The sequence below is a fragment of the Polypterus senegalus genome, chromosome 5, assembly GCF_016835505.1.
Source record: "Polypterus senegalus isolate Bchr_013 chromosome 5, ASM1683550v1, whole genome shotgun sequence".
NCBI classification, from domain to species: Eukaryota; Metazoa; Chordata; class Cladistia; order Polypteriformes; family Polypteridae; genus Polypterus; species Polypterus senegalus.
In genome coordinates this window covers 81856699-81874933 of record NC_053158.1, presented here as the reverse complement: position 1 = coordinate 81874933, position 18235 = coordinate 81856699, and the positions used below count along the sequence as shown (strand labels likewise).

Genomic DNA, 18235 nt, shown 5'->3' with positions numbered 1-18235 from the left:
GGATGATAAATTGGACTGGACTGCCAATACTGATGTTCTGTGCAAGAAAGAACAGAGCCGACTATACTTCCTTAGACTGGCGTTGTTCAACATGTGCAATAAGATGCTGCAGATGTTCTACCAGACAGTTATGGCGAGCGCCCTCTTCTACGCGGTGGTGTGCTGGGGAGGCAGCATAAAGAAGAGGGACACCTCACGCCTTAACAAACTGGTGAGAAAGGCAGACTCTATTGTAGGCACGGAAGCTGGACAGTTTGACATCCGTGGTGGAGTGATGGGCTCTGAGCAGGGTCCTGTCAATCATGGAGAATCCACTGCATTCACTGAACAGGATCATCTCCAGACAAAGGAGCAGCTTCAGCAACAGACTGCTGTCACTGTCCTGCTCCACTGACAGACTGAGGAGATTGTTCTTCTCCCACACTATGCGATTCTTCAGTTCCACCCGGCGGGGTAAACATTAACATTATACAAGATTATTGAATGTTATACCTGCCTCACACTCTCCACCTTGCATTTATTAACTTATACTGTACTGCATTTTTATCACTGTTTAATTAATACTGTTTTTATCAGTATGCTGCTGCTGGAAATCTATCTATCTATCTATCTATCTATCTATCTATCTATCTATCTATCTATCTATCTATCTATCTATCTATCTATCTATCTATCTATCTATCTATCTATCTATCTATCTATCTATCTATCTAAAAATATTAATATTGTTTAGTATTTCCTTAGTTAACTTGACTCAAAGCCAGTGGACTGCCGTCATTGCAATAACAAACATCCATCCATCCCGACTTCCCTTACAATACCAGTGCTTCATATCTACAGAAATTTTCACATGACTCGTACATCATAGGCTGCATTAATAATGGAGATGAGTCAGAGTACAAGAAGGTTGTTGGGGACTTCTTCTTGTGTGCAGGAAGAACCACTTGTATCAGTAAGACAACAGGGCTGGTGATCGACTTATGGTGTGTCAAGGAGCCTCTGAGACTAGTCACCATTCATGGGGAGGATGTGAAAGTGGTGCAAAGCTACAAGCACCTGGGGGTTCACATGAAAAATCCACTGGACTGGTCTGAGAACACAGTGGAGCTGTTCAAGAAGGGCTGGAGCAGACTGTACTTCCTAAAGAGAATCGGGTCGTTTGATGTGTACAGCAAGTATGCTGGAAATATTATATCAGTCTGTAGTAGACAGTGTGTTGTTCTGTACTGCAGTCAAGCCACCTAAGGACAAAAGAACCACAATGCCTGAACAAACGTATCAGGAAAGCCTACACCATCACAAGAAGAACCCTGGACACACTGGAAGCTGCTTTGGAAATGAGGATGGAGGCAAAATCAGATACCATCATGAAAAATCCCCTCTTGGGATTTTCTTGGAGCACTTTTGCCACAGACTCATTCGGCCAAGAAATGCCTCTGGGGGTCTTTTCTGCCCAGTGCTGTCAGGCAATTCAATTCTTCCTCCTGATGTACTTGTTAAGTTTATTTTGAAATATCTGCACTTTTACTTATTTTTATGTATTTATTTATCAATTCATTGGCTGTATCGCCTGTCCTGAGAGTCTGCATCCTAGTTTTTTATGTTTCTGCTGCTGTATGCATCTGGATTTCCCAATGGGATTAGTATAGTTTATCTAATCTAAGTTATAGTACCCAACCTTTGCTAAAATCATAATGCTTGAAATGGTAAAATATTAGCTCCTTTAAGAAGCCCAAACCACTTCTTTGTTTCTGGCTGTTTGTGTAAACTGTCGAGTACATTGTAGTTCTGAGTCCTGAATCTGTTGCCTGTGCAACTGCCTGTTTATATCTACGTTAATTTTGCAAACCAAAGAAAAGGCCTTCACATTATCATGTCTTTGTCATGGTGAATTTTTTTCATATGTTAATGTTTACAGTGATGTTCTATTTTATTATATGTCTGTCATGTTGGAAACATTTTACATATTTCAATATATTTGTATGTTTTGTTCACAAATAAACACACCCTCTTTTTATAGGTTTGTTCAGCTTTTTTAGATGAAAAATTGTCCATATTTACAGTCAGACACAAAAGTGGTCAGTTTGCAATAACAGCATAGGCCATATTTAGGCTACAGATGTTAAAATACTTGGACAGGCGTCATGGGCCAGGCCCAGCAAATGCTTTCAGTAGATATGGAATCCTTTACAGTGTAACTAATGGACCCAGTGCTGTTAAGCTGAAATGTGAGATATGCATTCCTTAAGTCTGGAATGGGCATGTTCAAAATGAAGCATTTATTAACTGACTCCTACTCTTCACTTAGCATGAAAATGTTTTCTCAAGACGTTTTAGCTTTCCCTTTTTTCTGTGAAATACTTGCTGTACATTTTGTAATTAATCATGTCAGGTTTATTGTCTTGATTACATTTTATTCTGTAATAACGTTTAGTGTCGTAACCAGCACAACCCGTGGAGCCTGGTAAGGCTGCATAGCATTTCAGAGAGTATTCGCTAAAAGCAAAGTCCAGTGTGTTTGCATTGTTGGGATTTTTGTGACACAGCATTTTGGTGCACATTTTAACATGGCATTAGGGTGACAGGCCATCATTGAGTCCCAGGTACTAGTCAGCCCCACATTTTGATGCTGAATGGTCATTTGATTACACGATTAAAGCATGTTCTCCATTTGAAATGCAATGCACATGAAGCAGTTGCTAAGCAAAATGCAATATGTCTGCTTTGCTTTTAGTTATGATGCAATCTATGGAAATGAATTATAATGGAATGCGCTTTTGTATTGTATTTTAAAGTAACACAAACATTGGATGCTGTAGTGAAAAGTAATCAGTCATTTGGTTGTTGTTTTTAATTATGGCACAATAAAACCAGGCCAAAATGAATCAGCCCACTTGCAAATGCATTGCATTTCAGCATACTTAACATGTTGGACTGCATTTAATTTTGGCACAAATAATGTTATTTCCTCTTCCTATGCTCTTTGCTAACTGTGTACTCTGACTTCTTTTCTAATAAGTGTAATTGACTTCCATAATTGAATGAATTGGTATATATGTGGAATGTTGGTTGTTTAGGTTTATGTACAGCCTTTTGTAGAGCTCATCGCCCTTTGTGAGTGACACTAACATGTTAATGTCATGTCATATTTTTCATTATCAACAAATAATTACTAACAGCTCTACCATAGACGGCCTCCCGGTCACGATTGGTTCCGTTTTTTGATTATAACTACTGCAATTTGAAATGACTTGCTGTGATCCTTACCTAAAAAACAGTAACTGTAGAAAACACTTAAAATAATAATAGGGGAGTCATTCTCAACAAGCACTGAACTAACAGTCTGTTCTCAGTGTTATCAAGGCACCATTTTTAATATGGGTGATGTGTGCATAACTTGGGTGACAGAATGTGTAGAATGTGAAGAGGTAGCAAAAAGTGCTGTGAAGGCAGTGAAATACTGTAGAAGTCAAGGTCAAGAATGTATAAGGCTATACAGCATCAAGAAAAGGTAAATTTGAGCCATCTGACTTGCTGAGAGAATAAGAAGAAATGATAACTTCCTTTGTTAGTTAACTATTTTTTTAACTTCCTGTTCCAGAATATAATTAACAAGGAAACACATGAGACTGGGGATGTGACATGCTACCAAATAATACTGTAAAAGCTGCAGTTTTCATTCAGGGTTACTATTTTAAAACAGATGTAACAGGATGTTCTTGTGCAGATTCAGTAAACAAAATACCTGCCTGTATGACTAACAAGAGGCTATGACAGTTTGAACTGCCGTACTGATCCAGTCTTCGTCTCTTTCTTTGTCTGCAGTAAAAGCTTTATACTACAGGACAAAGCAAGCCTTTAGTGACAGGGACACAGCATTTTATTAACTGACTCCTTTTCTAAACTGTAACTGTTTAGAGCTGTGGGAGCTGAAGCCCACCCTGGCCATATGAGTCCCACAGCAGGAAACAAACCTGGATTGGTTGCCAGTTCCCTGACGTACACACATTGCTTAATCACACACCCATGCTTACTCATTCCTGGCTACTTTTGAGTCACTAATCGCTCGAATCTGCATGTCTATGAGACTTGGGAGGAGCGTGAATGTTTGAAAAGTATGGGTTAGTCTGCAATTCAGAAGCAATGACATCTTTTTCTATTTAATTCTTGCAGGTTTGTGGCACTATCTTCCTGGAGGGTGTATTACTTGATTACATTGGCATTTCTTGCCTTAGTGATGGTGCAAATTGTGAAGGAATTTGCACTTTCCAGAGCTAGAGGTAAGAAACAAGTAATTCCTTCCTGCTTGTGTTAAAAATGCTATACTATTTTTTAAACCTGCTTAATCCTGAGCTGGAACATGAGAGACTGGAGCCTATCCCAGCCAGGGTAGGGTGCAAGGCAGGGACAACAATCCCTGGACAGGGTGCCAGTTCCATTGCAGGGGAACATACTCACACACACCACACACCCAGTAGGGACTATTTAGTGCTGATAACCCACCTTACCTGGCATGTCTTATTTGAATTCAAATTACAGTCACTGCATATGACAAAACAATGCATGTTACTGTTGCCAGAGAGAGTTGTGCATGGTGTTGTTTCACCTGTTCATAGTAATATTATTGTATGTCAATGTGCACATTTTACACTACACTGTGAAATAGTATTTAATGTCAGAGAAAAATGATCTTATAAAGTTAGGAACTTCACACTAGCTACTCAGGAACACACTCAAAAAAAAATCTTAATGTTGCCCTGTATTGAGAAATATGGATATTTACCTCTTTTTCTGTCTTCATGTAGACATTCTAGGGCAGTGGTTTTCATACTGCAGGCTGCAACCATTTGGGGGAGCCACGACACTCCTGGCAAGGTCGACATTCTAAAGAAATTAACAAATACATCTCAAATTTGAAGATTGTGTTTAAATTGCCTCACATAGTTTATAAATAAACATAACTGAAAGTAGTCCTGTGTCAGTATAGTTCTAGACCAGTGGTACAGTACTCAGGCAGTATAGTAACTAAGCTGCTGTCCAGTGATGCGTGAGGAAACACAAAAAAGGAGGAACAGAGAAGGAGAAAAAAGGACTGTTAGTTACACAGTAGCCAAACCCGAGTCTTCAGCTCCATCTCTCAGTGCTCCATGTAGGAGTCTCCACCTCTGGCTCACTCTCCCGACACCATTCTTCTATTCCGTGTTCACTGCCCTTGAAAATTCATGCCTGTTGGGCTCCCTCTCACTCCCCACCTCACCACTAGAAATAAAGACTTCTCAGCAAAGACAAGCCAAGCCCAAATGTTTTCTACCAAAGAGTACATTGTAGCACCTCAACACAAGCAGTTTGCAGAGTGCCTTTCACTTTCTGTCTGTTTGCTGTATTATTAATTACAGAACTGCTTTAGAAACTGGCAGATTAATGCAGAAGAATATATAATGAGGAAGATGAGGATGTTGACAACTATTAAAAGTAAAATAGATGCATTTAACCTTCATTTTTATCTCCCTATTGTATAAAAAAATCGTTCGACGAGAAATGATTTTTTTGAAGTCCTGCAAGCCGAGACATTTTTTCAAGTCACGCCCTCCTCTCAAACATTTTCAAACAATACCTTAAATCTCATTTGTGTGAATGCTTTTGTCAGACACACTTCCTGCTCTCTCAGCTCTTACACATTTTAACGCTTTCCTCACTTTAAGTTCCCAATTAATGAAGATGTATTATGTCCAAATCTTATTGAAGAATTTAGTCACGAAGGGTTATCAACATAAGAAATGAGTACACGCACAATCCTAGCACAGAGAAACGAGAAAATCAAATGAATTAATGCCAAAAATGTCAATCGGTTACACATCAAATTGGTCAAATGTGTCCAAAAATATCGAAGTTACACGGCAAATTGGTTAAATGCATATCAATACACTATGCTGAAACAGTTGGTTATGATCGTGCGGAAGATGAAAACAACAGCTTACAATATCCCAAAGAATATCTAAAACCGTTAACAATGTCTGTTCTTAAAATACATGAATTGCTGTAGAAAAAAGGATAATTCCAAGAAAGCTAATGTAGTACATTTTCTACGGATAACATTAGACAACAAAGGAGATCTTGATATGCCATTCATATTAAAACGCTTACAGTTTACAGTTAGAATAGCTTTTGCAAAGACAATTAACTAATCACAAGAGCCAAACATTCGAAAAAGTCGTTTTATTTAATAGAGAGAAAGAAATGAAATTCAATCACGGGAAGTTATACGTTGCGTTGATGCATATGTAACAATTCCCATGAAAATCAGTTTAAATTGTACATCCACATCCCCATATGTGAGTGGCAGAACTGCCAAGAAGCTAGGGCGTAGTACAGGCCGGGGGTTTGACGAGAGAAGCGGGCAGGGGGCAAAACCTCCTAGTTGTTATTAATATTAATCAGCAGTGCGAAGCTTCTGTTTCAGACAGAGTCACCAATGTCCAGTAACCTTTGTCCTTCCTTAAAAAAAATAAATGCAGGGAAAAGCTGAACCTGGAAAGAGATATGGGCACATATGGAGCAGAATCAGCCTTTGCATTGGCTTGCAACCATTTGTGAGCTGTTGTCCTCTGTTTTTTGACCATAAGTTGTATGTAACTTGTGAATTACTTTTCTCCTACTTTTGATCTGGATTCATATGTAACTACAGGTATATACGTTTTGCAAATGTTAATATTGAAAACTTTTTTTATTCCCCATCTAATCACACTCCTTTTTATATCAAAAACAATTAATTAAAAAACATTTGGCATACACATGGAAAATGAAAAAACACAGACCCACACAAAAAAATATCAATAATAAATAATAAATGTCAATCTCATGTGAACAATGTCCAAATGCAATTATTAGGGAGGTGAGTTAAAGAAATATAACTTTTAGTAAGAGATCAGTACTTAATAATTTAAGACCAAAAAAATGGTGACTCAAAGCATTTCAATTCCTGGAGATGGTATGTCAAGAAAATAAATTGAGTACCCCAGCCTACGGCTATCACATGCCGTCTGATCACTCGTGCTTCAGTAGTCTGCTAGACTTAAACATTTGCCTTAAATAATACTGTAGATCTGCAGTTATCCAGAATCGTGTTATGAGGCTGCTGTTAGTAGAAACTAAAATCCAAGATCATGAACAGCTTCACAGCATTGCACTTCTATTACTGGAGGTGACCTGACTGTGTGTTACAACATTTTTGGAAGGTGGATCTCTTGGCTTAAAAAAGTTTGGATATCTAGTGTCATGTCATTTTCTAACTCTCTTAATCCAGACCATGGTCACGGGGGGCTGGAGTCTATCATAGCTAGCACAAGGCACAAGGCCATCACAGAGTGAATCCTCACCCACACACCAAGCACACATTAGGGGCAATTTATTATTGCCAGTTCACCTAACTTGCGTGTCTGAAGAAGTAGCGCCACATACTTAGTGTTGTCTTGTTTCAGTAGAAGTGATAAAAGGGAATACCTGGTCCACTAGAAATCTAAATCCATCAAAAGAATTAAATATCACTTGTGTTCCAGAGCAGACAAAGCAGATTTGGATCAAGTATGGATGAAAATGAATTGTCTTTTACAAATGTATGGTCAATAAATCAATCTTGACTAAATACACCACCTTTCATGTTTCTTTAGCCAGAGCCCTTCATAAAGCAATTTATTCAGCAGGTTTGATTCTCAAAACATACAAAGTTACACTTTTTAACATATTTTTACACCACTGATACACTAATGCTAAGAGTTTTCAAAAGCCAAAACAATGATTTAGAATTATTAGGACAAAAAAATACAAAGACTATGCCCAGAGATTTTTAAAGTGAAATTAATTTTGACTAAAGCCAAAGCATGGGATTCAGAATTCAGGTTAATAGAACATTCAGTTTCAAGATTTCTGACAAAGACAAGGTGAATAATTTTTCAGACTCCGAGATTTAGTGAGCAATGGGTAGATTTCTTGGAAGAGGGCAGTAAATCCAACAAAAACCTCCGCACTTTATACCACATTACATGCTTCAATGGCCATATTTGTCATTTCTGAACAGGCGATTATCATTTCCAGTGCTTTTTTGTAAGGGTCAGTGCAGCTACTTTATTAATCATTGATGTGTGTTTGTTTTACTGAAAAAGGTGTCCTGCTGCTTTAATAGACAGAAGCATGCTGGTAGCATGTGAATTGTTTAATGCATTATTTTAAAAATTTTCTTTCTTGCTTTTTTAACTGTTTATGAATACCTTACGTGGAATATTTTCCGATTATATTTTTGGCTTTATTTTCTTAGAGCATGGGTGAGCTGGTGCCTTTGGCTGAAGGAAAATAAGCGTGCCCTCCTAGTACTATACTAGAAACACAACACTTTAATGAGGTCATCCATCACTCTTAGTCCTTTTAGAGTGGACCAGGAGTCAGATTAATATTGAAAGAACTCAGAAAGTCCTTTTGTGGTTTAATATTTAGAAACTGTGGTACTCAGATTCTCAGATTTGTGTCTGGTTGCTTTTTAAGTGCAGTGCCTCTGTGATTAATACAGCAAGGCAATACAGTACCACCAGCTTTAAGTACTAAACTGAAGAAATTTCATTATTTGAAGTTGAGACCAGCATATTTTTTTACGAATACTTCATCTCCATCATACATTTTGTGAAAGTACTAGGGGGCTTTTCCCCCTGCTCGCTTCGCTTGCCCACCCCCTACCCTTGCCCCCGGGGCATGCTATGGGCCATCCACTTTGCATTTCTGCTGCTCAAATTGTGAAGAGGGGGCTTGAACACACACTAAGGAGATGTGGTCGCTCCTCCAAAACCCCCTTTTAAATTGTGATACTGTACAATGGAAAACAAATACTTTTTTTTTTACCTCCTCTTTGCTCGATCAGCTGTTGGCTTGCTGCGCCACTTCAAACATTTAAAAGCCTGTACAGCAGCTATCCTTTTGTCTTACTGCCTTGTCTCGTGGGACGTTAAAGTGTATCACAGAAAATCACGTCTCGTCTCCTTCCAAGCCTTATCTATACTAATAAAAGGCAAAGCCCTCACTGACTAACTGACTGACTGACTCATAACTAATTCTCCAACTTCCCGTGTAGGTAGAAGGCTGAAATTTGGCAGGCTCATTCGTTACAGCTTACTTACAAAAGTTGGGCAGGTTTCATTTTGAAATTCTACACGTAATTGTCATAACTGGAACCTATTTTTCTCCATATACTGTAATGGACGTTAGCTTGATGGCCGTCGGGGGCGGAGCTGCGTGTGACATCTTCACACCTCCCATGTAATCACGTGAACTGACTGTGACCGCAGTACGTAGAAAAGGAGGAAGAGCTCCCAAAGAGCGCTGAAGAAAAACGCCGAATACTTTATTCGCAAGATACAAGTTTAATGAGAAGACATGAGGTATAAACGAGACTTTGGACCACTTTGTAACAGAGTTAAAATTGCTGTAGCGAAAAACTTTTAAGTGCCGGGACTTAGCTAACATTAAATAAAGCCGTGGACATCGCAACATCACACAAGAGAGCAGCTCACGTGAACTGACTGAACGCAGTATGAGTGATCACTTCCATGCATCAAACCTGTTCAAAAAACGCATTACACAATTGACAAGGTAGGAAAAGAATATGCTCCGAGCTGAGCTCCACAGCTAACGTGGTCCTGGAGAAGCAACTTCGTCACGCTGCCACCAAATACTCACAAAAAAATCCACAAGTTAATACACACGCTGTCTCTAGAGTTTCTCCACACTCAATGTATTCCTCGCATCCCCTTTATACCCTCTGATCTCCCATTTCAATTCAGATGTTTCCAATTTCCAGTAAGACTCCGCTTCGCGATGAGAAGTAAGAAGTCTCCGGGACAGACCCAACAAAAGGTTGTCATTGATTTCAGGCAAGATTGCTTTTCTCCTGGACAACTACACGTTGCATTCTCAAGAATGAGCTCGCACAGCTTCGTCATATTACAACCGGAGTGCTGAACTGACAACGTGATATATAAAGAGAACTATAATAATCGTAATAAACGAACAATAAAACAGCAGAGAACCCGTGGATTAAATAAAAAGGCGGCTTACTTGGCAAAGCAAGGAAAAAGGATGGCTTTATATATCATTCGTTTATAAAACAGTGGAGAAGCTGTGTAAAGGCTGCTTCATAAAAAAACAGCGGAGCGCCTTATATGAGAAGGGCAGTCAGTTAAAGAAGGGAATCAATAAATATCTATAATTGTAATAAACAAACAAAAAATAGCGTACAAGCAGCAGTATTAAATATAGGAAATAGGTACCTGAACAGTAAAGTAAGTCTCGAATAGCTACACAATAACTATAAGAATCGTAATAAACGAACAATAAAACAGTACAGAACCGCGAAGCAAGGAGAAACGACAGCCTTATATGGCATTAGTTTATAAAGCAGCGGAGAAGCTGTGTGAAGGCAGCTACACAAAAAAACAGCAGAGCGCCACACTCTGAATGTATTCCTCGCATCACCGTTATACCCTCTGATCTCCCATTTCAATTGAAATGCCTCAAATTTCCAGTAAGGCTCTGCTTCGCGATGACAATTAATAAGTCTCAGGGACACACCCTACAAAAGGTTGCCATTGATTTGAGGCAACATTGCTTTCCTCCTGGACAAAACTATACGTTGCATTCTCAAAAGTAAGCTCAGTGCACAGCTTGGTCATATTACAACTGGAGTGCTGAACTGACAACGTGGTATACAAAGAGATCCTTAACAGATAGTTATTGGTATATTTTCCCTCAGTTTAAAAAGGTTTTCTTTTGTTCTTAATAAAAATTTAAAAGCAGTTCTTCGTCGCTGCGAAGTGCTGGGATTTTGCTATATACAGTATATATATATGTAGCTATGTATATATATGTGTATATATATGTGGATATGTCGTATATATATATGTGGACATGTATATATATATGTGTGTGTATATTGTCACACTTGGGTCACAGATTTGCACAGAGACACTCGGGATCGTGGAAAAAAAAGAAGGAATTTTATTCAAGCACTGCAAACAAACATTTGCCACTTCAAACTTGCTCCTTGACAAAGATGGCTGTTTCGTCTTTCAATTAAAGGTTACATGAGTTTCTTCTTCTTCGAATGTAAACGCGTCAGGAGCAGAGGCAGTCTGAGAGAGAGAGAAAAAGCAAAAGAAATCAATAACAAAACCGACAGGTGCTGCGCACGGCTTTTTAAGTCGGCGGAGTACCGCGCGAGGCTTGTATCGCGCGTTATAGTGCAAGGTTAATGAGCAATGCGAGGGTAGTCCGTGTTTCGGGCTCTGTGGTTTTCCCAGGGGCGTCCGTATCTTCTTGGGGTGCGATCAGCCCTCCAGCTCACACCCTCCCCCTCAGCTTTATTCACATTCGTGTGAATCAAGCGACTCTCTGTACCAAGTTCATGTTCATGTAGTCGTGATAATACATCTGCGTTGACGTGTTCCGAACCTGGTCGATGCTTAACTGTGAAACTATAAGGTTGTAAACCCAGAAACCATCTCATTAGACGAGAGTTTGTATCTTTTTGTCGGTACAACCACTGGAGTGGAGCATGATCAGTTACCAAAGTGAAGTTTCGTCCCCACAAGTAATATCAAAGTGCTTCCACAGCCCACCTTATTGCCAAGCATTCTTTGTCAATTGTAGAATAATTACGCTCCCTGGGTAATAATTTCCTACTTAAATATGTGATTGGATGTTCCTCTCCATCAAAAATCTGAGACAACACTGCGCCCACACCAAACGCGCTTGCGTCTGTTTGCAAGATAAAATCTTTTGTGAAATCCGGGTTTCTAAGAACCGGGTAAGAAGACAATGCTTTTTTTAAATCGCTGAAGGAGCGTTCGCAATTTTCTGTCCATACGATAGGACGGTTTTTCTTGCCTCTAGTAAGTTCTGTAAGGGGAGCGGCTCTATGTGCAAAATTTGGGATGAATCTTCTGTAGTATCCAGCAAGCCCGAGAAAGGCGCGTACCTGTTTCTGTGTCCCAGGTCTCGGATAAGCAAGCATTTCTTCTATTTTCCTTAATTGTGGTCTAAGTAGACCCTTGCCCATTGAATAACCTAAGTAATGAGTTTCGGACATGCCCAGTTTACATTTTTTTGGGTTAGCAGTAAGGCCAGCCTGTTTCAAGCTCCCAAGAACGGCTAGAAGCCGCTCTAAGTGTGTTTGCCAATCATTGCTGAAAATCACGACATCGTCAAGATATGCCCCAGCATATTCAGAGTGAGGACGCAGAATCTGGTCCATCATGCGTGAAAAGTCAGAGGTGCCCGTGAAGACCAAATGGAAGTCTTGTAAATTCATAGAGTCCGTCAGGAGTCGCAAATGCCGTTTTCTCACAACTGCTAGCCTCTAAAGGCACTTGCCAATAGCCTTTCGTCAGATCTAGCGTGGAGATATAACTCGCCTGTCCCAGTTTTTCTAACAGTTCATCAACATGGGGCATGGGATAAGCATCAAATTTAGAGACCTTATTCAAGCGTCTGAAATCGATACAGAACCGAACCGAACCGTCTTGCTTTGGGACTAACACGACTGGGCTGCACCAGTCACTTCTACTTTCACGAATTACACCCAGTGCCAGCATCTTTTTTACCTCTTCGCGCACAATATTCCGCGCTTCCGGTATCCGAAACGGCCGCATCTGTACGCGAACTTCAGGTTCAGTGGTAATTTTATGTTCTGTGATGTTAGTCTTGCCTGGTAAATCCGAAAAGACATCAGTGTTCCGTTCTATCAAAGTTAACAGTTCTGTCTTTTGCGTGTCAGTAAGATCGTTACCAATGGTAACATCGGTCTGAGAAACAGCAGCCAAGGAAGTGTTAACCTCTTGTCGGTCGTGCCATTCCTTCAGGAGGTTAATGTGTAAAATCTGGAATGGTTTGCGCCGGCCCGGTATTCTAACCTTGTAATTTACCGGACTCACACGCTCCTCAATAATGGCGGGGCCCTGCCACTTAGCTAAGAATTTGTGTGGATCCGAGGGAACCAGTATCAAAACACGATCGCCAGGTTTGAACTCACGGAGCTTGCTGCGCCTATCGTAAAGACGCTTCTTGTATCGCGCGTTATAGTGCAAGGTTAATGAGCAATGCGAGGGTAGTCCGTGTTTCGGGCTCTGTGGTTTTCCCAGGGGCGTCCGTATCTTCTTGGGGTGCGATCAGCCCTCCAGCTCACAATATGTAGATATGTATATATATATGTAGATCTGTATATATATGTGGTATATATATGTATGTATGTGTATATATATATGTATGTGTATGTGTGTATATATAAATATTTATCTGTATGTATGTATGTATGTATATATGTATATGTGTGTGTGTATGTATGTATGTCTATGTATGTGTATATATATATATATATATATATATATATATATATATATATATATATATATATATATATATATATATATATATATATATATATGTTGATATGTGTATATACAGTGGGTACGGAAAGTATTCAGTATTATACACACACACACACCCACACAGACACACACACATATAAACATATACATATAAACATATCTACATATACACATATCTACACATACACATATCTATATATCTATATATACATATATATATATACAGTGGGTACGGAAAGTATTCAGACCCCCTTCAATTTTTCACTCTTTGTTATATTGCAGCCATTTGCTAAAATCATTTAAATTAATTTTTTCCCTCATTAATGTACACACAGCACCCCATATTGACAGACAAAAAAAGAATTTTTGAAATTGTTGCAGATTTGTTAAAAAAGAAAAACTGAAATATCACATGGTCCTAAGTATTCAGACCCTTTGCTCAGTATTTAGTAGAAGCACCCTTTTGAGCTAATACAGCCATGAGTCTTCTTGGGAAAGATGCAACAAGTTTTTCACACCTGGATTTGGGGATCCTCTGCCATTCCTCCTTGCAGATCCTCTCCAGTTCTCACCACCAGGCCCCTTTTGCGTTTGAAATTACGCAAGTGTGTGTGTCTGTCCAGCCCGGATGTGAGGCGTAGAGTTGGGGGGAGGCCAGCACATCAGCAAAAGGAAACATCCTAAGAAAGACAGTCGCTTAGCTGCTAATGCACAAACGATGCGAGCACATCGGCAACAAGAATCCTTCTATCAGAGAGGTGCCCAGAGTAGTTCTGATGATTTCAATACTTTGTAGGATCCCGTGCTTTTAACAACACAGCTTACACAGTTAGTATATACCAGGTGACTGCCAGCATTCTTTATGTTTAAGCAGCAATGCGCCACTTTTGCTTTTCAAATTAAATAGAGTTGGCCGGTTCCGAGCGTCAACTGGATGATAACATACATACAAAACCCCAAGACAAGGACATTAGTGAGTCTTTATTGTTTGTTAATTTATTTTTATTTTTAAAGTTGTTTTTTTTTTTTAATTATGTTTTTCTCAAATAATTAAAACTTTATTTTCCTCCCGGGTAACGCTGGGTATTTCAGCTAGTAGAGAGATAAAAATGATGGCCCATAGTTTGGAGTATCAGTTCATAAAATTAAAATGACAATTTTCTTTGAGTGTTGGTTGGTTGGTTTTCACTTCACAACTCAGTGACACTTCTCATTTGGTTCTTAATAAATAAGACTACCTCAGGGTTCTCCCAGTGTTGCCTTAACCACATTCAGTTTTGGAAACTGGAAACCTTTAGGTGGTGCATGCAATGACAAATCCCATATAAATAAATGTTTCAATGATTGACATTAAAAAGTCTTTCCCTTTTCCACATGATAATGTTTCCTTGAACTTAGTGCCAGCCCAAAACACCTAAAAAGAGGTGCTGAAGCTTAGCTTTTCCTGATGATCTAACTTGCACCAAATAGCTGTGAAAGCATCTCATCAAATCCATCAAAAAACATTATTAGATTATACTGTAATTTTGTAATGATTACAATGGAAAAAGGCAGTGTCTGAATTAAAAGCATATGCTGTGGTCAGGTAGGTTAGAAAAACAAAAACTCCATCTAGCATGAAGGCTGGGGAAATACGTATCTAGTGGTTGCAAGGCTGATGGTCTACCCAGCCCTACTTGTGCATTCTACATGAATTAAATCTGATACAGTTCCTCACTGTTACCTACATACAATAAAATGTCCTAGAAGATTTTTGTCATTTTATTGATAGTACCCTTCATCCTTTCCAGCATTAAACATAGCTGCAGAGTAATGTGGTCAGTTGGCAGGTTCACAGGGTGCCTCTGCAAGATACTGGCCAGAGCAAACAAAAATAAAAGGAGTGATTAGTAACTGGAAGTGGAGTGGGAGCAATACGCTTATTGTGCTTACTTCAACGTAAAAATACCTGTGTCTAAATTAATAGCAGAATTTCAGGATTGTCTGATTTTTTTATTTGAGAATTTATTTAAAGCAGTGCAAGATGGAGGTCATTATGCTCTGGCTAATATACTTATGAACTAAGTCCCAGTGCTAAAAAGTACCGCATTCTTGTGACTTATATTAATATTGGTATGCTACTTTGATGAGGTTTTGTAAAGATTGTTGCATAGAAAAATGATATGCTGTGTTGGACTAAATAGCTTGTCCTTATCAACATGCTTCTTGTGTTCTTAATATTGTTGAAATGTTAAAATTACACTGTTTGAAGGCCATAACTGTCTAAATGTTAGCTTGTGGAGACTTTGGCAAGTTGAGAACAGGTGTAGCATCTGGCAATTATTTTTCGGTCTTTGTGGCTGTTTTTGCTGTGTAGAGCTATGCTTCATAATTAACACAGGCACTGTGAACTCTGTCTCTAAACTTGTGTTTAGGTTCCTAGTGTATTCCCTCATATGGTTTATACATTCTTAGCCTACATTCAGGGCCTCGAGGGCTCTGTAAGGCAAGAGTTAGGCTTTATGTCAGTGTTTCCACTTAGAATAGTACCATAATGCAAATCAAAACCATGAAATTTTCATATCTCATGTTAACGTCATGTTTTAAATTGCATGTTCTTCACTAGACAATATTATTATAATTTAAGTGAATTCACAGTAGTTCATTAAAATTGTGAATTTCCCCCAGGGATTAATAAAGTATCTATCTATCTATCTATCTATCTATCTATCTATCTATCTATCTATCTATCTATCTATCTATCTATCTATCTATCTAAAAATATTAATATTGTTTAGTATTTCATTAACTAACTTGACTCAAAGCCAGTGGACTGCCGTCATTGCAATAACAAACATCCATCCATCCATTATCCAACCCGCTATATCCTAACTACTGGGTCACGGGGGACGGCTGGAGCCAACCCCAGCCAACACAGGGCGCAAGGCAGGAAACAAACCCCGAGCAGGGCGCCAGCCCACCACAGCAATAACAAACAGACATTTGCAAAAGGCTGCCTACTGCCAGCAGACATACACAAATCAACCCATAGGACTGTAATGGGAAAACAGCTGCATAATAAAAGAATGTTTCAGTTAGAATTTTTGATAAGAAATGGAACTCATTCATCCATAAAATTCATTCATCTTCAATCTGTAAAAAACATGCCATAATTCTGATAAAAATACGCATTATGCACAAATAGTGCACATTATTTAAAACTGTCTCAGATGTACCCGTGACAAGATCAGAATGGCGATCAAGTGTCTACCTCACTTTTTCATATGTTTTGAAAATATTTTACACTCAAAGCATTTGGGGCTAAAATAAGTGCATACTGCATCTCTGTCAGATAGCTTTGATCTAAAATCACTTGCGCTCCGCTGACACTAACAGCAGTCGATGGAGTAGCACCACATTAGACACATTAAGCCAGTGTTTCCCAGCCTCGGCCCTGTGGCCCCACTGTGCCTGCAGGTTTTTGTTCCAACCAGATTCTTAATCAGTGACAACACCTGATAGCACTGATCTCGTTTAATTAGCTGGTATTTTTTTTCTCTTTACATTCAGAAAAGCACAGCAGCATAATTTTCACATTTACAGTATAAGACATTTAGAAATATTTCTGCTTTTGCTATAAATTTAAATGCTTAATTCTCTTTTGTTGATTTCATTATATTTTGCCCTTTCTCTGTGCAGTTTTCCCCCCCTGTGTTTGTATCTTATTAATGACAATTAAAAACGAGCAGAGCAGACATGCTGACAAACAACACTGAATAATCAAAGGCTGCAAGTACTTTAGCATCAGACCCACTAATTAGTAAATAATGGATTAATTAAACAATTAGAACACCTATAAAAGTAGAATGAAAATCAAGATGAAAATACATTATTCCCATATAACTGCTTGGTACATTTAAATATATTTATAAATATTTACCAAACTTCATCCATCCATTTTCCAACCCGTTGAATCCGAACACTGGGTCACAGGGGTCTGCTGGAACCAATCCCAGGCAGGGCGCCAACCCACCGCAGGACACACACAGCCACACCCACACACCAAGCACACATTAGGGACAATTTAGAATCGCCAGTTCACCTAACCTGCATGTCTTTGGACTGTGGGAGGAAACCCACGCAGACACGGGGACAACATGCAAACTCCACGCAGGGAGGACCCAGGAAGCAAACCCGGGTCTCCTAACTGTAAGGCAGCAGCGCTACCACTGCGCCACTGTGCCGCCCCTTTACCAAACTTAGTTTTCTAATTTCTATATTGTTACCAAAACACTGAACTTGGGAAATAACACATCACTTAATTAGCCCAGGAGTCCAATTGAAAACAGAAGCTGGTTGGAACAAAAACCTGCAGCCACAGTGTGCCCAGAGGACCGAGATTAGGAAATACTGCATTAAGCAATGGAAAATCCATTATGGTGTCCTATACTAAATGGCTTGCATGGAGACTCCTCTAGCTCTAAACTCTTTAAAACAGTTAATTTGATGTCTTATATTATCCTACCGTAATACCCGAAAATGGCCCAAATTACCCCTCACATTTTATAGTGGAACCCGAGACACATTTTTAATCTTGTGTTTTCATGCAGAATGGAAGAAAATCAGCTAATGATTCCACAGGACCAATGGTGAGGTTGTGGTTCTGCATATGTGACACTCCATGACGATCATGTCTGTAAAGCTGCCATGGTCGAGGCCTTACTTGTTGCATTATAATCCACAGCCACCAATTCAGACTTAACCGACTCAGTCTCCGTCTAGCATGTAATTCTCTCTGTACTATATAACCCATGCAATACTTTGCTTTGAAC

At 39.2% G+C, this 18235-nt stretch overlaps 1 protein-coding gene across 1 annotated transcript in view; it reads left to right on the top strand.

The window, feature by feature from the left end:
• Nucleotides 1-18235, top strand: part of retreg1 (reticulophagy regulator 1) — a 102626-nt gene that overhangs the window by 8599 nt on the left and 75792 nt on the right. Inside the window, exon 2 of the mRNA XM_039754890.1 lies at nt 4174-4280. Coding sequence (XP_039610824.1) covers nt 4174-4280 — 107 coding nt within the window. The remainder of the gene's footprint in view (nt 1-4173; nt 4281-18235) is intronic.